General features: G+C 47.1%; 1 protein-coding gene across 3 annotated transcripts in view; it reads right to left on the reverse strand.

The window, feature by feature from the left end:
- Positions 1 to 26,881, reverse strand: part of LOC311111795 (homeodomain-interacting protein kinase 3-like) — a 77,085-nt gene that overhangs the window by 40,097 nt on the left and 10,107 nt on the right. For 2 of the 3 annotated variants that reach the window (XM_084154639.1, XM_084154637.1), the window contains one exon: positions 14,462 to 15,740. In XM_084154639.1, coding sequence (XP_084010765.1) covers positions 14,462 to 15,738 — 1,277 coding nt within the window. In that variant the 5' untranslated portion in view covers positions 15,739 to 15,740. Of the gene's footprint in view, positions 1 to 14,461; positions 15,741 to 19,414; positions 19,513 to 26,881 lie in introns of those variants that run through there. The other variant, XM_084154638.1, reaches the window with a different exon arrangement.

Raw genomic sequence — 26,881 nt, forward strand, 5'->3', positions numbered from 1 at the left:
ATGGGAACAGCAGAGGTAGCGAAGGACCTCAGAGGGGGAGAGTCCAGATTCTGAAGGCCATAGCAGACCATCCTTCTCCACTTCCTTCCATCCCTCACCACATCCTCACCCCATCATTACCCTCGCTCTATCATACACAACTCTTTTCCAGTCTACCTCGCTACGCTGCCCAAGCCAAAACACAGGCCCGCAAAAACAATTCAATCAAATCAAACCCAAACACACACTACAAAATAGAAACACATGCCTACGGAGGCATCAGAGTGAAATATCCCTCTGTCTTTTGGAGAGATGGGAGGTTAGTTAATTGCACATTGAGTTTTACAGGAGCTCCACTGGTCCACCCACTTACTGGAAAACCCTCAGGCTATAACTGTCAGCAGGGCTCTCTTCCATCTCCACAGCAGAGAGAAGAGAGCGAAACAGCACAATTGTGTCTGGATGCTTCAACCATGACAGCAAACAGTGTAAAACTGAAATATGTTCTACAATAATGGTGAAAGTAGCATTAAATTGACCTTTCAAACATTTCCTTTCAAGTATTTTTGCAGAGCAGCCTTCCCTATCTATCAGTGCAAAAGGGACCTGGGTGTTGGGGGTCTTGTAATTAGCGGAGCTATGTGGAGGGGGAGAAATGCAAGAAATACGTGGAAAACCTGACTTAACACCGCACTCTTCTCTTGCCCTCTCTGTGAGCCAACTTTCACTGGCTCGCGTGAGCTGGCCCCATGAATTTACGAGTGAGGGAAACATTGAAATTGTTTTGAGCCTCAGCGTGTGTGTGTGTGTGTGTGTGTAATATGTTGAGCAGCTGAGTGTAGCACAGGCCACCCTCCGACATACAAAAGCATCTGCCTCGGAGTACGTTCTGTGCAGATTTCAACCCAGAAGTACTGTGATGTACTGTAGCTTGTTTCAAACTCCTTTTTCTGGAGAGGCCCATAGAGAACTAGACACGTGGCACACTGACATCACTTCTATTGCTTATAATCGCTGTCTGATGAAAACCTTTTTACTCAATTATTGCCCCCATTTAGTTTTTTACATGTATTGAAAGCAGCAACTCTCCTCAATGTACTCTGAACACTTCAGGACTATAGGATCAAGAAAATGTATTCAAAATAGCTTATTTAGTTTCATAACTGTATGTTCGTTCGAAAAATATGGTCATTTTTCAATTTCCTGAAAAGTGTCTGTTCTGGAAATAAGGTTTTCATCAGACAGCGACGTTATGTAACTCACCACATTGGCCTATTTGCAGACAGCTGGGGGAAGCCAGAGGAGGAAATGGCTAGCATTTTTACATGGGCAGGGCTCGGCCTGTCTGTAGATTACTGCTGTGTAGACTGGAGAGTTGTGACAAAGGTGCTAGCTAAGCTAATGTTTAGTGGTTATGTGAGGCTGGGGACCATGGATGAAGTGGTTACTAGCTGCTAGTTGGGCCACGGTCTGCTAGAGCAGTCTTCTTCCTTTCAGTTCAAAGGCAGCATAGAATCCCAACTCAGCTGATTAGGCTAAACCAGTCCCAGGCAGCTGGCTAACTAATCATGAGCCAGTCAGTAACATCCCAAGGAGCAGTGCTGAGAAACAGAAAGACTGATCTGGAGTTCAGGGTCTCAGTGACTGATAGCCAGGGATCCCTGGACTACTGCATTATTGATGCTCTTGAAAGAGCCATAGCAACCAAAACAAACCCACAAATAAGTTACTATCTAGCTCTATTTCACTCAGGCCTCTCTTTTAGGATCTCTTTTCCTAGAGTTAGTGAACCTGCAACTTAGGCTACAACTTTTACATAACTTTTCTAACAAGTAGAATTACATTTTGTCTCTCATGGCCTTTATCAGAATGTCAGATCTTGTCTCCAGTCATCTATATTCAACCAAAACTGACAACACGATGCCTGAACTGAACAAAATGGCCTCAGCAACATGTTGTCCAGCCTTGACAGAACCCAACATAGACAACGACGTGGCCTTCAAAACAACATGGCCTCCAGTCAACACCAAGGCAGCTTGGCGTTTTCAAGGTGAGGCCTTGCTGCAGCTCCTTGGTCTTTCACCCCGTTAGCAATCATTTCTGAGAGGACCACAGTGAGACTCCAGTGGCAGGAGAGAGAGAAGAGATGTTGGTGTATAGAAACGCTGTCTGGGCGTTTCATTTCCTCTGTCATTATTTCACAACTCAAAACAGGCACGCAAGACGGCCAGGCATTCAATAAAGAGCAGTAGACAAAGTATCCAAGGCCACAATCAACCCCGTAGCGTCACTAGCACGTCACAAAGCAGGGGAGAGAGAGGGGACACCCAGCGATAGAGGGGGCATCCTTGGCTGGGACAGTCTCACCTCCGCTGCAGTGAAGTAAGTGCCACGTTTTTAGTGAGACAAATTAGGTTACAGGATAAATTTGCCTTGTTCTCCCTTGTAGGACATAATGTGATTGGCTGTGTTTGCTCTGTTGCTAACGCCAGCTCTCTGGCTAGGAGCTGTCCTTGATGAATGATTGATGAGCTTGCTCTGCAAACCTAAACACAGAGGCCTAGTGTTACCTGAGGAAGGAGATACGCCTGATAGGCCTTGTGCTACCGACCGACGCCCAGCGACACAGAAAAACGCACTAAAACAACACGCACACACCCGAGAAACACACAAGGGATCATATACTGTATACACAAACAAACACTAGGCTTTTTTGCGCACCCATACAACAAACAGAGATCACGTACACACCAACACACACACACTTTGCCCTGCCAACACACACATGCGCAACAAAAGCAGTCTCCAGTAGACTGATCCACAGCACAGTAAGGTTAGACACCAGTGGGTAATTAGTGGTGTTTGCTGGCTACTGATAAGCTACTGGTCTATGATGCAGCACTCAGCATGCCGTCCATGTTGAACCCACGCAGACACACTACCAAGACATAACACAGGGGACCGTCCTTAGCTATGGGAGGTTTAAGTTCACAGACATTTGTTTCAAAGTGCAAATCCTATTTAAATACATTTCTGTTTCAAATTGCTACTGACAATAAAAACGGGAGAGTATGAAATTGAGGGAATAAAAGTTGCATAGCGGGGAAAACATTTAAGGGCAACGCACCAGGAGAGCAAATTAACTGCAGAATTAATACAATTAGAGGTGGGGGTTTATGTGTTGAGCATTTTTTCAACGCAGAGTCTTGTAAAGACGACAGAAACAGGACTTCTGACAGAGCGAGAGAGCGAGAGAGCGAGAGAGCGAGAGAGCGAGAGAGCGAGAGAGCGAGAGAGCGAGAGAGCGAGAGAGCGAGAGAGAGAGAGAGAGAGAGAGAGAGAGAGAGAGAGAGAGAGAGAGAGAGCGAGAGAGCGAGAGAGCGAGAGAGAGAGAGAGAGAGAGAGAGAGAGAGAGAGAGAGAGAGAGAGAGAGAGAGAGAGCTGGGGCGTAATTAAGGGAACCTTCTCGTGCCTCGCTGGCATTTGGCCTTCAATCTGAAGACTCCAATTAGGAGGTTCAGTCAGAGAAACAAACAGGCCTCAGTCTGGAGAAAAGGGCTGAAGGGAGCCGGTGGTTCTCCAATCACCAAGCCCAGAGAGGAGAAATGTTAAACTAATTAAAAGTTCCAGACCAAAATGGCTACAGGTTTTAGAGGGGAAAACAAAACAAAAAGTAGAGTGAATCATGTCTGAGGGCCCAGGCAAAGGCCCCAAACGTGGGAGTCTGAGGGGGTGAAGAAACCACAGACTCACATTCAAATAGACACTGCAACGCGTATATTTCCACCCACTGTATGTGGACACAGGCACACACACACCACAAACACACAGCAAAACAGCTGACGTTGGAGCTGGTTGACCTTGAACCAGCGAGCGTGATCTCTCTAGCATTTCACCGACCCATATTTTGCTCCGGCTGCCAGCGTGCTTCACCATCTATAGAAGTCCAACGGCGCTGGCCACCTTCCCATCAGCTATTTTAAGCAGCCTCTCCAACCCTAGCCTTCCACCTCCTACCCTCTCTGTCCTCTCCCTCCGTATGTCTGGGTGATCCTCTAACCAGAGGAGCAGCGACAGCAGGGGGCCAGGATCATTATCATGTAACGTGATGTTAAGGTAGAAATTCTCTCAGGTTCTGTCCAGCCCTGACAGGTCACCAGCTCAGCTCATGGCCAGGTCCAGGGGTTTTCCAAGCAGAATAATCTGTAGCAGTCCTTGCCTTTTCAGGACACCACTTCCACAAGTATTCCCTGGGGGCTAGTGGTCATGGTGGCACATTGGAAGCAACTAAACTATTGAATCATATGAATAGGCAGGCTAACAGGCTAACAGGCTAATAGGCCTAGCCCATGGGGAAGGACAAAACATTCCCTAGATCCACATATTGGTAAAGACTATGCTGTTCAATGTTGAGAGAGCTAAGTGACTATTCAAAATTATTAGTAGGCTTGGGTGATACACGTTTATACTGTATAGCGGGGTATTTTGAAATACTGACGGTATGATTTTCAATACCATTTCAAACAAATATTATTAAAAACCATTTGCGGTTGGGTGCGTGCTACGCCACTGCTTATAACTATAAGATAACTAAGATGTGTCAAATTATTTATATCCAGCTCAGGGCTTCAGCTATGCATCTGGTTTGCTAAGCGGCAAGAAGTCAAGATCAAGCTTCTTGGTTACAACAGAGACATTCAATCGCCTCCTGATCCAAGAAATTATTTATACACACACACACACACACATATATAAATATACATACATACATATATATTCATACATACTCTGGGCTTGGTGATCTCTCACTGTTCAAATAAACCTACCATTAAAATTATAGACTGATCATGTCTTTGTCAGTGGGCAAACGCACAAAATCAGCAGGGGATCAAATACTTTTTTCCCTCACTGTATATACACACACACACACATACACATACATATATATATACATATATATATATATATACACACAATGGAAGAAACACAAAATAACTGTCAATCTCCCTCGGCCTGGGGCTCCATGCAAGATCTCATCTCCGTACCTTCAGGCTCTGATCAGTCCCTACACCCAAACGAGGGCATTGCGTTCATCCACCTCTGGCCTGCTGGCTCCCCTACCTCTGCGGAAGCATAGCTCCCGCTCAGCCCAGTCAAAACTGTTCGCTGCTCTGGCACCCCAATGGTGGAACAAGCTCCCTCACGACGCCAGGACAGCGGAGTCACTCACCACCTTCCGGAGACATTTGAAACCCCACCTCTTTAAGGAATACCTGGGATAGGATAAAGTAATCATTCTACCCCCCCCCTTTTTTTTAAACAAACATTGTAAAGTGGTTATCCAACTGGCTATAAGGTGAATGCACCAATTTGTAAGTCGCTCTGGATAAGAGCGTCTGCTAAATTACGTAAATGTAAATCTCGTGGAGTTGCAATGATCATGAGAACGGTGAGGGATCAGCCCAGAACTACACGGGAGGATCTTGTCAATGATCCCAAGGCAGCTGGGACCATAGTCACCAAGAAAACAATTGGTAACACACTATGCCGTGAAGGACTGAAATCCTGCAGCGCCCGCAAGGTCCCCCTGCTCAAGAAAGCACATATACAGGGCCATCTGAAGTTTGCCAATGAACATCTGAATGATTCAGAGGAGAACTGGGTGAAAGTGTTGTGGTCAGATGAGACCAAAATCGAGCTCTTTGGCATCAACTCAACTCGCCGTGTTTGGAGGAGGAGGAATGCTGCCTATGACTCCAAGAACATCATCCCCACCGTCAAACATGGAGGTGGAAACATTATGCTTTGGGGGTGTTTTTCTGCTAAGGGAACAGGGCAACTTCACCGCATCAATGGGACGATGGACGGGGACATGTACCGTCAAATCTTGGGTGAGAACCTCCTTCCCTCAGCCAGGGCATTGAAAATGGGTCGTGGATGGGTATTCCAGCATGACAATGACCCAAAACACACGGCCAAGGCAACAAAGGAGTGGCTCAAGAAGAAGCACATTAAGGTCCTGGAGTGGCCTAGCCAGTCTCCAGACCTTAATCCCATAGAAAATCTGTGGAGTGAGCTGAAGGTTCGAGTTGCCAAACGTCAGCCTCAAAACCTTAATGACTTGGAGAAGATCTGCAAGGAACAAAATCCCTCCTGAGATGTGTGCAAACCTGGTGGCCAATTACAAGAAACGTCTGACCTCTGATTGCCAACAAGGGTTTAGCCACCAAGTACTAAGTAATGTTTTACAGAGGGGTCAAATACTTATTTCCCTCATTAAAATGCAAATCAATTTATAACATTTTTTTGTTGTTATTCTGTCTCTCATTGTTCAAATAAACCTACCATTAAAATTGTCATCAAGGCAAAGGGTGGCTATTTGAAGAATCTCAAATATAAAATATATTTTGACTTTCTTGGTTATTACATGATTGCATGTGTTATTTCATAGTTTTGATGTCTTCACTATTATTCTACAATGTAGAAAATAGTACAAAAATAAAGAAAAACCCTTGAATGAGTAAGTGTCCAAACTTTTGACTAGTACTGTATATAAATATATTTTTAAATAGAACCCCTTGTGTGCAGTTTCGGTAATGACGTATACCCCGGTATGGTACAGAAATGGTATGAAAATCTGGATACCCTAATTGAGAGCACGTCAGGCAATTTTCTTTTTTATTTCGCACACAGAACCTGGATGCAGTGGAGGAGGGAAAGTCACCTAAAAGTCATCCAATTGATTTTGGGGAAATTGTAAATGGCAAACTGCATGTTGAGGGGAACTTTCTCCATTTGTTCAACTGAATTAATCTGGTGCCTTGTTCGTGGCATACTTGATATCGCTGCCCTCCTTGCCTTGCAAAATGACACCCCCCATTAGGTTGAATATAAATCTTCATCAAGCAAGCTCTTCTGACACCATCAAAGTACCACTGGTGCGCTAGGCTTATCATCATTCTGTGTGGCCCTCCATTGAAAGTAGGCAATATACTGCTATAAACTGTTATCTGAAGATAAAATGGCTGGTGAGAATGAGTTGGCGACCCGGGCTTTCGATGGGTAGAACTGGCAAATGGAAGAGAGCAGCTGCACACTGTATTTAACTTCCTTCCCAAAGTCACTAAAGTACAGTGTAGGGGCTACAGTGAGACGTTTCTATTTTGAGTCACTTCCTGAAATATGGTGCATTTACCAGAAGTGAGTGAATGGAGGCCTGTGTGTGTCAGGGTGTGTGTGTGTGTGTGTCAGGGTGTGTGTCTGTGTGTGTCAGGGTGTGTGTCAGAGAGAGCAGAGATATGAGCTAAAACCAGAGGATGTTGTGGGCTTCTCTTTTGCAGCTGACCTGCACACCAAGAGAGTCACCGGGACTGTACGATCAGGGCTAGAGAAAGCAAAAACAGTCAAAGTGGTAACTTACTGCAACCTAAATTCTCTTGAGTACACACATCTGGATATAGCTTGTTTAATATTTAATTCAAGATATGTCTTCACGATCTACAGAAATAATTAAAGGGATTCTGTGTTGACACCTGTCAATAAGCTTAAACCTATTACGTAACAAAATGACTAGGCCTCATGTTTAGCCTGCTACCGACGGACAGCTAGAGAGAAGGTAAATGACAGATCATGAGAGAGATCACCATGCCTTTTTATTACATACGTGTTGCTGCAGCTTCCCCTGTTGCTACTCACATCCATCAACAGAAATTACTGGAACTCCTATGAACTCTGTATGCAAGGCTACTAAAGCATAGGCCTACAAAAGGTGGAAACTTAGGCCTAGGTTGCACAAAGATGTCATTTTAATAACCAAGTCATCTATGACAAGCGTGCGGTTTTCTAGTGTTCTGAAGAACGCCAGTCACAACTCGGGTCAATGCAACACATCTCACCTCAGAGAGCAGGAATCTACAGACACTGCATACAGAGAGGGAAAGGGATAACCCAGAACCAAGTCTCCTATTTGAATATGTTCAGGCAGCATGAATTATTCAAATGAAATGTAAATCCCCCTGTACTAAGACAGATAACATGGAGCTGCCGTGTGACCCAGTCATTCTACAGTATCTTCCCTTTTCCACCAAGCCAAACACATTACTAAGAAACTAGGCCGAATCTAAATGACATAGATAATGGCATAATACTGTCATCTCTTAGGAAGTGTTTGTTTCTTATTTTTTTAAGCGACTGACTCAAACTACAAAAGTGAATAACCTCACAGAATAAGCTACAACAAGCAAATAGGCTCATTTGAAATGTGTCAGTTTCTTTAAACAAATTGACTAAGAAAACCAGATAGAAGGTCTAGGCGTCTCTGAGATGACACCACATCAGCACACGATTAGGCTACGTGATACTTGCATTGACAGACTAGCCGATGGTGTCAACTTCCATGAGCGCAATTCCATGTAACTGCATTTAGCTGACGAATAGCATCCATCTATTCCCTATGGATACAACTTAGCTGAACATTTTAAGGAGGCCTGTTCAGACTCTTTCCAATCGATTCACCTCACTTTCGGTCTCTTGCAATGCGTAATTGAATGAGATGCCATCAAAGTTCCATCAAACTGAATCCTCTGTTGATACATCAAATTAAATCTCCCATCAGTTCTTTAGAGGAAGAGAAACCTCAAATTCCCAAGTAATAACACTACTATTTAAATGGCTGGCTTTAGAGTCTAAACCAGTCCAAAGCGAGGTCCTCCCCCGGACGCTAAGGCATTACATTAGAAGCACAAACTAATCCCTGACTCCTTCCATCTCACTTTGAGGAATTAAACCTCTCACACTCAGCCAGTGACTACCATTAATCAAAAGGAGGGCAGGGGAGTACTCGCAAAGATGAGTTCTTAGGCTTTTAGCACAATTTAGCACCCAATATTTCTTTGCATATGTGGTCTGCTGGCCTGGCACCTCAAATGAATTATGCATTCAGCTAGACCAACAGCCATTCCTCTGATGATAGAGCCCAGTGAATTGTGAGGAGAACATTACGTTTGTCAGACAAAACTTGTCAGTAAGTGATCAATGACGGCATCACTTTTAATGATAATCATACCACAGAACTTCTGCCAACCTCACCCGTAACACATGCAGAAAATTAAGATGGCAAATATGAGAGTTCATATATAACTTGCAAAGTAAGTCAGCACATCATAGAGGGAATTGAAGTTCCAGTTAGCGGAGTCTCATTAGCCAGCCTCTGCACGCTCCAACCCAGAGTCTGGTTTATACAGTTTGTTCAATAGATACGGTATGAAAGTGACGCACCACTTTCCAGGAAGTAGCACTGTAGTTTTTGAATTTTTGTAGGCTTTTTTGAATGGTATTCAAATGGGCAAAAACGTAACGCAACAGTCTTTAGGGCCAAACTTCTTAAAAAGCATCCGGCAGAAGTAAATTCATCCACAAACACAAATATAATTGTATTTATTTATTTACATCCAGTTGAAGTCGGAAGTTTACATACACTTAGGTTGGAGTCATTAAAACTCATTTTTCAACCACTCCACAAATTTCTTGTTAACAAACTATAGTTTTGGCAAGTCGGTTAGGACATCTACTTTGTGCATGACACAAGTACTTTTCCCAACAATTGTTTACAGACAGATTATTTCACTTATAATTCACTGTATCACAATTCCAGTGGGTCAGAAGTTTACATACACTAAGTTGATTGTGCCTTTAAACAGCATGGAAAATTCCAGAAAATGATGTCATGGCTTTAGAAGTTTCTGATAGGCTAATTGACATATTTTGAGTCAATTGGAGGTGTACCTGTGGATGTATTTCAAGGCCTACCTTCAAACTCTTTTTTGGTTACTACCTGATTCCATATGTGTTATTTAATAGTTTTGATGTCTTCACTATTATTCTACAATGTAGAAAATAGTAAAAATAGAGAAAAACTTTGTTTTCATGAATTTTATGATATAATCGTCAAGCCCATGCAAAAGATTAGGGGACAGGAACCGAAAGTATGACCTAGGACAATGTCACTTGCACATTGTATTCAGAAGTCAAAAGTTGCTGGGCTGCTGATGTTAAAAATGAAATGACTGACCGGTCGCACTGACCGGTCACAACACCAATCAGATATCAATAGGGAGTGCCTCAAAAACAACTGCCTGGAGTAGGAGGAGGAGCTCTGCTTTTGGAGGTGGGGGAGGAGCTATCTCAGATGTAAAAAAATTAAAATAAAAAATATCATCCTGAATTTTACCGGGGGACCAATCAAATTGCACCATCTCAACAGCCGAGTGCAAAGTAATGTTGCACAGACTACTGGAGTCTAGTCTAGGGCAGTAAGAGGGTGGCATGGGCTCAGACAGATTGTACCCTCAGATTTAATCAGAGGGAGCAGCAGGGGCATCCACACCTATGTAACTACAACATATAATCTAACAGGTGCCAAGTCTGCACTACAGATAACAAGTACAGTACACTCCAACTCCCATGGGGCTTTAGGAACATTTATCAAACCCTGGAAGCATACATGTATGATCCCTAAAAACCTGGAAACTCTGTGTTTAAAGCAGATGCACAGCAGGGGTGTATTCATTACGTCTTGCAAAGGAAAACGTTTACCGTTTAAGAAATAAACGGAAGCTAACAGAACAAACGGAATGAAACGGAGAGGGACATACCGGAAACTCTTGTTTTCGTTTGAAAACGGTTTCTGTTTGGAGTAAACGGTTTGTTGCAAAACTTTTTGCAACAGAATCGGCATAATGAATACACCCCAGAGCGCGCCAAGATCCCCCAGGACATTCCTGACATTTTCCCCAAGGGAAAAGCTGACAGACTGTTGATCTCTGGGACACAAACAGACACTGCTGTATGGCTACCAGGTGTGTCAGTGGACTTGAGTCACTGTGCTGTGGATGGGCTTGTTGTGGCTCTATTGAATTATCTGACAACGATGCTGGACACTGTACCAGACAGACAAACTACACTAAACTGACGATAAGTCTACAACATGCTATATCTCTAGAGTGGGTGGGTGGGTGGGTGTGTGTGGTGTTGAATTCGAGCCTCTCCAGACATGCGGCAAAAAGCTGGAATTGGAATGAGATGACGCACATTAATTTGAGACGTGCGAGTCAGTCCCTAGTGGCTGACCTCGTCACTGTGAGAGCCAGCAGAAGACCCAGGGCTGGGAAAGATATACAGGTTGAGGATCTTTATAGTGCAAATGAAAACACGCACAGGACTTCACACTGTCTGTGTTGTGGTACAGACACAATCTCAATTGAACTGTCTGTGTTGTGGTACAGACACAATCTCAATTGAACTGTCTGTGTTGTGGTACAGACACAATCTCAATTGAACTGTCTGTGTTGTGGTACAGACACAATCTCAATTGAACTGTCTGTGTTGTGGTACAGACACAATCTCAATTGAACTGTCTGTTGTGGTACAGACACAATCTCAATTGAACTGTCTGTTGTGGTACAGACACAATCTCAATTGACATGTGGCTTTTATACTGTCACTTTTACAACAGCTTGCAGAACGACACCTCCTTACCTTCAGGCTCTGATCAGACCCTACACCCAAACGAGGGCACTACATTCATCCACCTCTGGCCTGCTAGCCCCCCTACCTCTAAGGAAGCACAGTTCCCGCTCAGCCCAGTCAAAGCTATTCGCTGCTCTGGCACCCCAATGGTGGAACAAGCTCCCCCACGACGCCAGGACAGCAGAGTCACTGACCACCTTCCGGAGACACTTGAAACCCTACCTCTTTAAGGAATACCTGGAATAGTAGAATAGTAATCCTTCTACCCCCCCTTTACTACCACTGTCTTTTGTTTAAACTAACACCTGACTTATTTCACCTGCTAGCACTGACTTGTTTAAAGAAATGTACTTATTGTGATCGAGATCTAGTTGTCCCTGACTGCACTGACTTTGCTCACAGCTGCTTGTTTGAAGAAGTGTACTTACTGTGATCAAGATGTGGTTGTCCCACAAGCTATCCTAAGTTGAATGCACCAATTTGTAAGTCGCTCTGGATAAGAGCGTCTGCTAAATGACTTAAATGTAAATGTGTTGGTCTGTTCAATGAACATGTCAAATAGCAAAGCACTAGTCAACAGAGAAGCCTAGCCTGTGTTACGCTCACTTAGGCCTACTTACTGAGGACATGGCTGCAGTGCACACAGGCCCATTCTGTCTCTCCCCCTCCCCTCTCCTCTCTCTCTCTCTCCAGACCCAGAGCAGAGACTTTAATTAGAACTGGTTAATTAGAAACATCCATCCTCGTGCAGTAGGGCTGCCTGATGATGCTCTTCTGAGGCAGTGGAAAACAGGAGAGCTGCCAGGTCCTCCAGACCTGTGCTACCACAACAAGCAAGGGGAAAAGAATAGGCTACTACTACTTCTACCTCACAGACCGACCAAGGTGTATGAATTGAAGGAAAACCACAGTCTGTGACAGACTCAGGCCTATTCAGGTTCAGCAAAAAGGTGCATTCTAAACCTGACTCGTTTCAGTATTAAAGCCTTCATCAGGGTGACATCATTCACCACCATCATACAGAACAGGATCTGGTACCAGAGCAGTTGGAAGCTAATGGTGGCTAATGCAAGGTTATGACCTTATTTTGTGCAGCCAACCATTGACAGAACCATTACAGTCATTACATTAGAACTCCATCATGACATTTTACGAGAAGACAGACCTCTGTGCTGTTTAACAAACAGTCAAACCCTCCACCCCATATATAATGTATAAATAGGCCTAGCTGCTCCTATGAGATGTTCTGAGAGACAGTACAGTGCTTTCTATTTAAGGAGGACAAATGTATTTTCCGGTCACAAAAACAAGTCATCTTGCATGTTCTTCCTCCGATGAGACCTCTCAGGAACTGAGCGCTGAATGGGTTGACTCTTCACTAAACATCCTCCTCATCACACAAATAGACTGTCAGCACAGCAGCCAAGAGGCAGAAACCACAGACTACTGACTGACACTAAACTAGGTCATTCCTCTCCAGACCCTTACGTAACAGTTCATATCATTTCAGGGCCCGTTTCTGAAAACTAAAAACTACCGGCGCCCATAGGGTGCTGCCAAGGGTAATTCGTCTCGTGGGTTTTCCGTTCGCCTGTCCAAGAGCAGAATAAACATTCTTCTCAACATAAACATACCAGATAGGCTGCTATGTTACGCATCAGGGTTCGTAACAGCGTTACGTTCGGACTCGGGAGGTGTTTTGTTTGAGAGAGAAGTTGTTCATCCTCAACTGGTTAGCATGGTCTTTATGCAACATACACATTTCCTTCCCAGGGAAACACACATACAGTACACATGTAGGCCTTTTTGCTCCTTGACATTCAATCCAACGGCCGGAAGTATAGGCCTATGCATTAGAGGGCTAAGACTTCTAATATTTGCCTACAGGCAGTTCCTTGCTCACCATGACATCTTAACAAATCCTACAGACGGCTGACGGCTCAATCCTAACCCAGCCTCAACGGGACTGCTAACAATGTGTGAGATGTTCACAAACTCATACAGACAGTTATAGATTTTTTTTCTCCCCCCGCCTCATTGTGTTGCAGTCTGTTTTCAGAACACTGTTTCCTTTCCCAGGCTGAGTGGACGTGAGCAGGCTACCCCCTGCCAGTAACACTGTGGGGTCACATTTTTCACAAGTCGTGGTATGTAGCTCCTGAATGCACAGGATGTTAGGCAGTAGAAGAGACGTATCCTTGCCTGACCTCAGGAGGGCGTTTTTTTTGTTGACCTCACGGTAGAACTGCATGATATGGGCAAAAAAAATCTACATTTTATTTTCATTTGACTGTGATTGTGATTTGACTTCCGATAAAAATCAAAACACTTGGATGAACGGTTGGAATCATAGAAATAGAATGATTTATTTAAAAAAGCAAAGGGGTAAGCAGCATCGTGCTTGTTTGACTGAATTTGACCTAACAGAACAGCATGCAAACTTCTGGTGGATGTAAGAGGAGGAAGTGCTCTTCCTGAGCGACAGGGTGAGGCTTGGTGTGTGTGGAAAGCAGCCGCAAGAGGAGACTAAAAAAATATCAATCTGAGTAAACTACAACAACGGACATTACACACAGCTGAGTGGATTTCACAATATTGCATGTGATATAAATCTCTTGCAATATGGACGTTGCACATGTCAATATTGCGATTTCGATGTCAAATGGATGAATTGTGCAGCTCTACCTCATGGTTGCCTACAGTGTATGTGGACACCAGTGAAAGTCAACCTCTGGTGAGATTAGATTTTAAGATGATCTCAGCTCCCTAGCAGAAGCTCAAGCATATCTGGGAGGATATGTCATTACTCTCAAACTGTAAGGATTTACTGTCAGAATATGATCATCCTGGCCTCTCCTGCACTGACTCACTGACTTATTATAGACAGCCTGTATTGTACACAAACAACCCAGCATTGAATGTCTAACCTTCCACCCAAACCTCTGTAGACACTCACCTGTAGTAGCGGGACTGGAGGTATGTGGAGCACACAGCCTTGGACACGTGGCTGGCTGAGCCAAAGTCTATCACCTTCACCCTGTAGGGCTGCCTGACAGGGTCCACCAGCATAATGTTCTCCGGCTTCAGGTCGGCGTGGATCAGGCCCATGGTCTTCAACTTCCTCAGGGCCGTTGCAACCTGCTGCAGCACGGGCCGGATTACCTTCAGAGGCAGCGGGCTGAACTTGTTCTGCTTGAGGAAGTCATAGAGGTTCTGCTGCAGCATCTCAAACACCAGGCAGGTGTGGCTGCGGTGCTGGAAGCACTCGAAGGCCCGCACCAGGTTGTGCTCATCCGCGTTCTCCCCGCTCAGACGGGCCAGAATGCCCACCTCGATCTGGCCCTGGCGTGCGTACGATGGGTGGTTCTTCAGGATCTTCACCGCCACCACCTCCCCAGTGCCCCTCTTCCAGCACTTTACCACCTGTCCGAAGGTGCCACGGCCCAGGAAGTCCAACACCTCGTACGTGTTCTTCATGGAGCACAGGACCTCATGCTGCACCAGCTGGTAGTCCCCGTCACCCCCTCCTGCTCCGCCCGCCGCTCCCTGTTTGGTTGGGGGTCCTCCAGCGCCCCCTACAGCTGTCGGCGCGGGCAACCCAGCCGGGTTCCCCCCATTGGTCGTTTGCATCATGGCTGGCAACATGGGCAGGTCCTCCACTATCTGCATGGCGCTCCAGCGGTTATCAAGCTCCTCGCTCTTACGTTTCAGCCCACATCGCTGAGAGCTCTCGGCCGAGTTCAAACCTCCACAATCGTCCTCTTCCCAGTCACCTTCTGTCTGTTCCTCCCCACCTCCTCTACCTTCCTCCCCCCTTTCCCCTCCTCCTGTCGCTCCACTACTGCTGCCTTCCCTGTCTCTGTCCGTCTGCTCCTGCCCCTTGCCCTGCCAGGGGACTGGCCCTGTGTCCTGGGGCTGCTGGGCCTCCGCCGGGCCTGTTACTGTTCTGTTCTGCTCTTTCCGTACGCAGTGCACGGCCACCGTCTGTACAGGGAACTCCTGCCCGCCGCCACACGTTCTCACACCCGCCGCCGAGTCTCGGGTCGCAAAGGAGGGAGCAAGTCTGATCGGGTGCGCTATGCCAAGGGTTCTGCCGTTCAGATAAGTCCGCGGGTGGGCCCTCTCATGGTACACACAGCTGCTGGGCTCGACTTTGAGTTTCTTCACGCTGCAAAAGGCACTAGTCTGGGTTTGATAAATGTGTGGTGGGTAGATCAAGACTTGTGAGGCCATACCTGGACAGAGAACAATTCAAAAGAGAGGAGAAAGACAACGTTAGCATATTATCAACGCATGATCAACCTACGCATGATCAACCTACGCATGATCAACCTACGCATGATCAACCTACTTATGGAATGTTGTTTTGATGCTCACATCCACACAACATAATCTTGAAAATATTCAACGCGAACGGTAAAGGTTCTTATCTACAGCATTAATTCAAAGAGCAATGTTCAAGTGAAAGGTCAAAATGTCCTATGGTAATCAAATTCACCATGGACATGGCATAACAATCTGATTTCAGTAAGGTCAACGAGGTAAGTGGCTATGAAGGGATGTCAATTCAAATAAAATGACACTGGGCCTAAATAAATGTAGGTCTATTATCATTTATTACTGTTTGATGAGAAAGTCCAGTCTGCATGGTGATAGAAAAAAGGCCCATGTCAACAAATGACTGGATGCTGCAGATTGGCTGATTGATTTCCATAGTGAAAAGGAAAGTTGACCTACAGTATACAGGCTTTTCTTTTACAGTTTTATTCTGAACAAGCTACACACACACACACACACACACACACACACACACACACACACACACACACACACACACACACACACACACACACACGGTAACAAACTCTCTTCACTATACAGGCTAGCCTAATAAAGTGCAGATATTCTCCTGTTTTTATCCTTCTGCTTAAATATTTTCTTCATAAAACAAGACGGAAGCTTGAACAGCTTCACTTCTGCATCTGTGCTCGTCCTGGAAGGCTTTACACCGTGGTGCCATTTCTCAAGAGAACGTTGGAAAAGTACTGGGAGGGGGATATTTTTTCCAAAGCCTGCTCACTCTGAACGTTTGCATGTGCACTTGCATAAGATAGCAACACAAAATTCAGCAACACAGCCCTTCCATTACCACATCATAAATGGAGATAAGTGCATTGGCAAGATTTTGCTGTGTTGTTGCTTGGTTATATTTGCAGAGTTCAAAGGTGACTACAATAGAAGAGAATCGTGTGGTTCCAAAGCAGCAAAAACAAGCAGAAGCGCCCACACTGCTCTCACAATGACACTTGCATCACTCCTGGGATGACATCACTGCTGACCTTTAGCCCGTTACAACCCCCCCACCAAACACCTCTGCAGAAAGAAACCCCACTCCCACCACAGTCAGAGACACCAAGCTGACCAATCAAGGGCCTAGCTGAGGGAAGAAGATACGCTCCAGTGGAGTGTTCTAGAACACCCTCACCATCCACTGGAGCCCCCCGACCACCTTCCACTGGAACCCCTCCCACCACCTTCCACTGGAGCCCCTCCCACCACCTTCCACTGGAGCCCCCCTACCACCTTCCACTGGAGCCCCTCCCACCACCTTCCACTGGAGCCCCCCTACTACCTCCACTGGAACCCCCCTACCACCTTCCACCCACTGGAGCCCCCCTACCACCTTCCACCCACTGGAGCCCCTCCCATCACCTTCCACTGGAGCCCTCCCACCACCTTCCACTGGAGCCCCTCCCACCACCTTCCACTGGAACCCCCCTACCACCTTCCACTGAAGCCCCCCTCCACCTTTCACTGGAGCCCCTCCCACCACCTTCCACTGGAGCCCCTCCCACCACCTTCCACTGGAGCCCCTCCCACCACCTTCCACTGGAGCCCCCCTACCACCTTCCACTGGAGCCCCCCCACCACCTTCCACTGGAGCCCCCCCACCACCTTCCACTGGAGCCCCCCTACCACCTTCCACTGGAGCCCCCCTACCACCTTCCACTGGAGCCCCCCTACCACCTTCCACTGGAGCCCCGCTACCACCTTCCACTGGAGCCCCCCTACCACCTTCCACTGGAGCCCCCCTACCACCTTCCACTGGAGCCCCCCTACCACCTTCCACTGGAGCCCCGCTACCACCTTCCACTGGAGCCCCTCCCACCACCTTCCACTGGAGCCCCCCTACCACCTTCCACTGGAGCCCCTCCCACCACCTTCCACTGGAGCCCCCCTACCACCTTCCACTGGAGCCCCCCTACCACCTTCCACTGGAGCCCCCCTACCACCTTCCACTGGAGCCCCGCTACCACCTTCCACTGGAGCCCCTCCCACCACCTTCCACTGGAGCCCCCCTACCACCTTCCACTGGAGCCCCTCCCACCACCTTCCACTGGAGCCCCTCCCACCACCTTCCACTGGAGCCCCGCTACCACCTTCCACTGGAGCCCCCCTACCACCTTCCACTGGAGCCCCTCCCACCACCTTCCACTGGAGCCCCCCTACCACCTTCCACTGGAGCCCCTCCCACCACCTTCCACTGGAGCCCCCCTACCACCTTCCACTGGAGCCCCCCTACCACCTTCCACTGGAGCCCCGCTACCACCTTCCACTGGAGCCCCTCCCACCACCTTCCACTGGAGCCCCCCTACCACCTTCCACTGGAGCCCCTCCCACCACCTTCCACTGGAGCCCCTCCCACCACCTTCCACTGGAGCCCCGCTACCACCTTCCACTGGAGCCCCCCTACCACCTTCCACTGGAGCCCCTCCCACCACCTTCCACTGGAGCCCCCCTACCACCTTCCACTGGAGCCCCCCCACCACCTTCCACTGGAGCCCCCCTACTACCTCCACTGGAGCCCCCCTACCACCTTCCACTGGAGCCCCCCTACCACCTTCCACTGGAGCCCCCCTACCACCTTCCACTGGAGCCCCCCTACCACCTTCCACTGGAGCCCCCTTACCACCTTCCACTGGAGCCCCCCTACCACCTTCCACTGGAGCCCCCCTACTACCTCCACTGTAGGGGATGACTAACTTCTCAAAGGTTTGGATGACCTTTCCCTGCTGTTACCATGCATCCCACAGCGAGTCTCTAGGCAACCGAAGAGAGTGGTTGGGAGAGAGAGAGAGTCAGAGAGAGAAGGGGGGGCAGCCCTAGCATCAGGTTTGCATGCCAGCCAGCCCCTCTCACATTACACAGCTCAGAGAGGAATGCTCCCTCCCCCCCCCTCCCCCCCCTTTCTCATTTCGAGAGAAAACAGAAAAACAAGAAGCGACGCTATCCCAGCGAATACCATGTCAAACATTTGGAAATTGGATGATGTCTTCGGCTTGGGCTGGTGAGGGACTAGGATAACGAGATACGTTTTTATTATCATTCTGTGGCCTAAAGAGAGAGGCGGCAGCTGTGGCAGGCGGCAGGGAGCCCTGGCACAGTGACCTTATCAGAATGGCTGTCTGTGTGCCCTGCCGGAGAGCCCACCACCTACTTCCTTTCATCTGGAGCCCGTCCAGTGACATCAAAGTGGCTCTTCCCTGACGGCTCTTTGACTTTAAATCAACGGTGCATTCACTTTAACGGATTTACACGCAGAGCATGCCTCGTCCCAAAGCCCTGTCGCTAGACTTCTAGAGCTTCCAAAAGACAATCGCCTGTCTCACAAATAACAAGACTGTGGGTGGTGAGACAGGGGCACACTGTAGAGTAGAAAACGCCTCTCCTAAATGAGACAAAAAAAAAAACGGTTCCCAAATTACACCTTCTAAGATTTAGTGGAGGGAGCTATAATTACAGGTGCCAAATGAGAGAACAAACGCCTCGCTCTCAAGTCCCCAACGATAGCAGGCACAGGCAGCTCAATAGCAAAGTATCAGAACTAACTTGCCTAGTCATTGCCTACCTGTCTTCACTCTCATTCTCCTCCATGATAGGAGATGTTGTCCTCTCTCTGAAGTTCAGTGAGGCACACCCTGATGATTCCCTCCCATGTGAGTTATTAGGAGGACGGACGGAGAGCTACGGTTTACAGTCTGTCTGGGTTGTGCTCTGCAGCAGCAGCGCAAAGCCAAAGGGAACTTCAGAAGTGCGCACTATTCAACAGGCTGAAATCACGTGCTCGCAGAGAGGGGAGGCTGCCAATTCCTGCCTCGCCAGACTGACTAGGCAGGCAACACTGGGTAGCTTCTGAAAGGCTTGTTGTTTCAGCTTTTCTACGCTCACCTTTTAGGCTTTAGCTTTATTCAGAAGTTAGCCTTGTTAGTAGGCTAATCGTTGAGGGAATATTCAAAATATTGCTCATAATAGTGTGCTGCTATCTTACAGTCACTAATGCAGGGGTGTCAAACTCATTCCATGGAAGGCCTAGTGTTTCCTTTCAATTAAGACCTAGACAGACAGGTGAGGGGGACCTTAATCCTTCAAATCAAGTACAAAGGAGGAGGGAAAACCCCCAGATATTAGGCCCATCGTGGAATGAGTTTGACACGTGCAAATGAGGCATAGATAAGGGTAAGGTTGGTCAGAATAAGACCAAGCAACACTTTTCCATCAACACAGTGTTCAGAACAAGCTCAAACTAGAGCAGTAGGGTGAGCACAGGAAATGGCTTTTGGTCCTGGTGGCCTACAAGTTGAGACTAACCCAGTTCCTAACAGTACAATCCATGATTATGTAATCAAACAAGTAATCAAAGAAAGGGATGTGTTTAGTTTTGAATGACGGTGGCACTGCAGTTGACACCACAAAGGCTTTCAGTCAGAGAATTAAGACAGGTCATCAAACAAACGTAGTGGTGCAGTGGTCTAAGGCACTGCATCGCAACGTGATCAAGACAAAGGAGATGATTGTGGACTACAGGAAAAATAAGTGGACTGAGCACGCCCCCATTCTCATCGACGGGACTGTAGTGGAGCAGGTTGAGAGCTTCAAGTTCCTTGGTGTCCACATCACAACAAAACCTATTCCCCCTAAGGAGACTGAAAATATTTGGCATTGGTCCTCAGATCCTCAAAAGATTCTACAGCTGCACCACCGAGAGCATCCTGACTGGTTGCATCACTGCCTGGTATGGCAACTGCTCGGCCTCCGACCGCAAGGCACTACAGAGGGTAGTGCGTACGGCCCAGTACATCACTGGGGCCAAGCTTCCTGCCACCCAGGGCCTCTATACCAGGCAGTGTCAGAGAAAGGCCCTAAAAATTGTCAAAGACTCCAGCCACCCTAGTCAGAGACTGTTCTCTCTGCTACCGCACGGCAAGCGGCTTCTAAACAGCTTCTACCCCCAAGCCATAAGACTCCTGAACATCTAATCAAATGGCTACCCAGACTATTTTCAGTGCCCCCCCCCCCTCCCTCTTTTACGCTGCTGCTACTCTCTGTTTATTATCTATGCATAGTAACTTTAATAACTCTACCTACATGTACATATTACCCCAATTACCTCAACTAACCTGTGCCCCCGCACATTGACTCGGTACCGTTACCCCCTGTATATAGACTCGCTATTGTTATTTTTATGGCTGCTCTTTAATTATTTGTTACTTTTATTTCGTATTATTTTATATTGTATTTTTTTGGTATTCTTTCTTAAAACTGCATTGTTGGTTAAGGGCTTGTTAGTAAGCATTTCACTGTAAGGTCTACACCTATTGTATTCGGCGCATGTGACAAATACAAGTTGATTTGATTTGTTGCTTGTCATGACTGGCAGAAACCAGTTTGGTCCTAAGAGAAAGCCATAGAGCTCTCTGCTTTGGCCACAGAAAGAGGCAGTTGTGTTGTGTCACCACAGAGAACACTCATCATTGTGTGCAGCATGTCATGCTGTTCCTACAGTCCTACCAAATCACCCAGTAATCAGCAAAACATCAATACTGGCCGCTCCACTCTCCTAATGTTCTGTATGGTCAGCCGGTGACGTTGGATAGACATTAGACCGCAGCAACTGACACACAGTCAAACTCTGATACAGATAAGCTTATCTAAAAGGTTAACCAACCTTTACCCTCCTTCCTCATTCAACTCCAGCCATAGACAAACTACCGCCATACTATACATGATCTCTGCTCTGCCGAGAAGGGGGAGGCTAGTCATAACCTGCAGGGGTTAGGTGACTGTGCACAGGCCCACTGAGTATTGCATAGGCCATCACATCCATCTCAGGCAGAAGAGCGCTAGCTTACAGGGAATGGTGCTGCTCTCCTCACTTAGCCCCCCGGGGCAGGAGCAGACAGGTCGGCGGTGCTTTCTGGAAGAAAACCAAACAAACAAACAAAACCTCTCCATTTCTCTAAAGAACATTTGTCTCCCTGCGCCCGGTCGCTGACAGCGGCAGACCATTACTGCAAGCCTGAACGAAGGATGAAAGAGAAAGCAAACAGATGCACGGGTGAGACTGAACTGCTATGGAGGCTGAGGTAGTAGCTGTTGTGCAAGATAGATAGCGCTCCAGGAAGGGTGGTGTCCAGTTTACTGGCCTGATTAGCAGCCCACGCTGCGCAAATATTAACCCAGCGGCCATCCCAGTGTTTGTCTGACCGAGACCAGGGACTGGAGAGGTACAGAGGGAACAAGAGGCCAAATAGCTGCTCTGCTTGCACAAAAACACAGAACATAGGAAACACAACTGGGCTCCTCAAATCAACTCTCAACCACTGTGGCGGAACAGTGGATCTGTTGAGATTAAAAGACACAAATAAAGTCAAGGAATAAAAGCTAAACATTCCAAAGGTCTCAGGTAAACCAAAACATTTTATGCTAGGCTTAACTATCAATCACAAGGCCTAATTTAGCCTAATGGTAAAATCACTCTCAGCTGACAGAGTTGAGTTAAATGATGTCTTTCCTCTAAAAGAAGTAGCCTGTGTTATCTGTCAGTTTAGACAAAGTACTGACCGTTTCACATGAGCAGCCGAGCCTCCAGTCTCCCCGGTCTGAATGAGACCATGTGGTGGAAAAACACAGCACTTCCCTGGCTGCACTCAGGCTGCTCAAATCCCCTGGCTTCCGGTTACTCAGACAACAAAGTTTCCAAAATCCCACTTCAAGAAACAGGCAGACATTTAGAGTGAAGAAAACATGCGTAAAGTCCGACCACAGGAACTGCGGGGCTGTCGCAAAGCACTGTTGAGGGCCCAGCCTCCTCCAGAAAATCTGCTCAACGGAAAGCACCACACAGGCTGTGTTGATAACAGCGGTAGGTCTGTGAGCCCCTCCAGCCCCTATTCTGAGCAGGCAGATAAGGCTTGTCCTATTCCTCTGACTGCTCTACACAATCAGGCCCTATGGTGCCGTTTGGTGACAGGGCACCGAGAACCAGGCCATTTCTCTCTAAATGGGCTTTTTGTGTGAAACTTCAAACTGATAAGCTAGCAGAGCTATAAGTGGACAGTGTATCCTCCCGTTCTTAAACACCCTTCCCCTCTAACAGTGGTCGAGGGCCTCTGGGACAAAAGGCGACATGACGACTTGAGGCCCTTTCATTTAGCAGAGCCTGCAGTGTCAGCTGCAGGGCCCTGGTTATTATTACTTCCTGAAGCCCGATACTCCCCCGGTCGTCTTGTTACATCACTCAGAGCTGCTGGGTTGCACAAAGTAATTGCACATGGTTGACCTTTGACCCGGACGGGAGTTCAATTGAGGAGTGAAAAAAAATAAAATAAAGAGAGCACACCTGTCCTCAGACCAAATGCCCCAGTGTGGGGAGAGGAAGAAACTGCTTTTTCCAAGATGCGAAAAGGAGCAGGGAGCGAGACCTATAACAGCCGATACCGGTGGAAAAACGAATAAAACAAATTGTGGAAAATAAAACGTTGCCATGTTAAGGTGCGTAAGTAGGCTTAGTTGGGATTGAGGCATTAACAGGGTGCAAAGACACCCCGACTCAGGAAAACCTACCCCAGGGGATATGTTCTCCACATCGGCTTCCTGGAGGCTTGATTCATTTGGGGATCTAGGCATATACAAAACACATCTCTCTTGCTTGTCCCGCACATCAGTGATACTGCAAACACAACCAACATGTCAGTGGACCTGGTGATTGGGGAAGAATTTGTATAGTACACAGTTCTGCCACAGAGTAAAACTAAATTTGGCTCTCCAACTCTACAGGTCAAGCGGTGCCTGGCTCCAGCCTACCCCTGTCTCCAGCCCACCCCTGGCTCCAGCCCACCCCTGGATCCGGCCTACCCCTGGCTCCAGCCCACCCCTGGCTCCAGCCTACCCCTGGCTCCAGCCTACCCCTGGCTCCAGCCCACCCCTGGATCCAGCCCACCCCTGGATCCAGCCCACCCCTGGATCCAGCCTACCCCTGGATCCAGCCTACCCCTGGCTCCATAATGCATGTGCGGTTGAGGATACAAAGAAATGGCCAAACCTTTCAGCAGTAAACAAAAGAACAGAGAAAACAGGAAGAGGCTGTCATTTTTTTGGGGGGGGGGGTGGGAACCCAGAGACCAAAACAATTCCTCCAAAAGTTGGCTCCATTTGGATCTATCTAATAAAATGTTTCTTTATGATGTTTTCTATAGGTTGTAAACAATAAAAACAACAATATAAATATGTGTTTCATTAGTAAAGGCCTTAGGGGCTTTCAGCATCTTGTCAGGATCAAGGAGATAAGATAGTGGGCCTGACAGAGCATAGAAACAGTGCAGGAGTCTCAAAGAATTCCTCTCATAAAAGACTGGAGGAACATTTCAGTTGTGTCATCGTGGAGGCTAAAAACATTCTCTCTCAGGGGATAGTCGATCAACAACTGTCCAGCAGCTCAACCTTGAGTGACTAGAGAATGACAACCTGATACATTCCCAGAAGATATCCCTGGCCTCCCCATGTCAGTTGAAGGGCAAATGTTATCATGATGTCTCTCAGACTTTGTACATTGCTTTTGCTTAACATAACGCAAAACGGGTTTCGCACCTCGGAACCATGTTTGGCTAGGACTCAAGTTCAGCACGTGATCATAAAGGCAAAGCCCTTTGAAAAACCCAGGGTCAAGCCATGGTGGATTTAATTTTGGTGCACCAAATGTACCTTTGTCAGCACCACATGCTCAGACAGACTATCCTGCCTGTAGACCATCCATCTGCTGCACGACAGCAGAGACTCAGAGGCCATCCGTCACACCGCTGACACTACTCCAGATGCTTACTGGCTGGCTGCCCAACACACGGACACAGGTGCAGTAACTCTACACTACTCAGCATCCTAGGTGTAACCTGAAATGGAGCACCTGGACACCCCAGCAGTGACTACCTCAACTACAAAACAACTAAAGAAGGACTAATCGGTTACACAACCACTTTCAGCTTATTTAGGCCCATCAGTCAAAGTTGGGTTATTTAGGCCCATCAGTCAAAGTTGGGTTATTTAGGCCTATCAGTCAAAGTTGGGTTATCTATCCACTATCTATCCTCTTTGAATTTAAATTAGAATTTAAGTATTGCATTTGAATTGAAAATCTATTTCTGAGTAACCTACTAGACTTCCAAACTCTGTCTCTCTTCACTAATTAGGAGTGAACCACTAAGGGTCTGGGCGAGCATGTGCCCTATGCCTCTTCCAAGAGTATGGTCACATGGTCTTTTTATGGGCTTGTCTTGTGAGTGGAGGACTCCTAAAACGGCCAGCCTTTAGGGCAGAGATAAAGCATCATGAGGTCCCGTGCTCCAGAACATAGAGGGCCCTTTATCTAACAACATGGAGGATCATATTCAACAGACACAGCAGAATGACGTGGCGTGTGTTGAGTGAGTGAGTGGTCACGTGGCGCAAACACAGCAGCAAGCCCCTTCCAAAAATGTATTACTACTGGCTGATAAACGCTAATGGATAAACAAAAGCTGATCCGCAACAAACTGCGTACAGCATGCCCCACTTAGAGACAGGGAAGGCGAACAAATTGAGTGCAGGGCAGGTCAATACAGTGCGGTGACACACTGGACCAATTTCGATCTGCCTCAACGGGAGGGGGAGAGAACAGTCAAATGCTCAACCTACAGCAGCTTATGTAGACACTGGTGGGTGTGGAGCTTTTGTACGCATTAAGGACCATATCACCTTCACCTTACCAGACACCTTAGACCCACTACAATTCACATATCGCCTCAGATCCACGGACGATGCAATCGCCATTGCACTGCACACTGCCCTATCCCACCTGGACAAGAGAAATACCTATGTAAGGATGCTGTTCATCGACTACAACTCAGCCTTCAACACCATAGTACCCTCCAAGCTCATCACTAAGCTGGGTCTGTACCCCTCCGTGTGCAACTGGGTCCTGGACTTCCTGACGGGCCGACTCCAAGTGGTGAAGGTAGGCAACAACACCTCCGCCAAGCTGATCCTCAACACGGGGGCCCAACAGGGGTGCGTGCTCAGCCCCGTCCTTTACGCCCTGTTCACCCATGACGGCGTGGTCACGCATATCTCCAACTCAATCATCAAGTTTGCTGACGACACAACAGTGGTAGACCTGATTACCAACAACGATGAAACAGCCTACAGGGAGGATGTGAGAGCCTTGGCAGAGTGGTGCCAGGAAAATAACCTCTCCCTCAACAAAACTAAGCAGCTGATCATGGACTACAGGAGACAGCAGAGAGAGCACACCCCCATCCACGTCGACGGAGAGGGTCAAAAGTTTCAAATTCCTCTGCGTGCACATCACTGACAACCTGAAATGGTCCATTCACACAGACAGCGTGCTGAAAGGGAAACTGCGCCTCTTCAACCTCAGGAGGCTGAAGAAATTTGGCTGGCCCCAAAGACCCACAAAAACTTACACAGATTAACCCTTGAGAGCATCACAGCCTGGTACTGCAATTGCACCATCCGCAGAGGGTGGTGTGGTCAGCCCAACATATCACTGGGGGCACACTGCCTGCCCTTCAGGACATCTACAGCACCCGGTGTCACTGGAAGGCCAAAAAGATCATCAATGACATCAGCCACCTGAGCCACGGCCTATTTACCCCGTTACCATATAGAAGGAGGCGACAATACAGGTGCATCAAAGCTGGGACCGAGAGACTGAGAAACAAGTTCTGGGTCATTCTCACGAAACGGACATTTGACCCAAAAATTCTCAAGAGTCATTTTTTACAATATGTCCTCTTTGATTACTGAGATTAGGATCTGTACTTATCTATTTCATAAATCGTATGTTTTTGGATCAGATATTATGCATTTTACCACAATTTCCCAAAAATCTCATTACTGCAAAAGTCCAAAAAAGTAATAAATCAATTTCTAATATGTTTTAACATTTCTCCCTTAACGAAAAGACCTCAGTTAAACATAAACACTGAAAATACAAATATTTAAAATTCGTATTAAATAAAATAAAACTGACTTTTTCCCAAAT

This window comes from Coregonus lavaretus, assembly GCF_964263955.1.
Source record: "Coregonus lavaretus genome assembly, chromosome: 37".
In the NCBI taxonomy this organism is placed as follows: Eukaryota; Metazoa; Chordata; class Actinopteri; order Salmoniformes; family Salmonidae; genus Coregonus; species Coregonus lavaretus.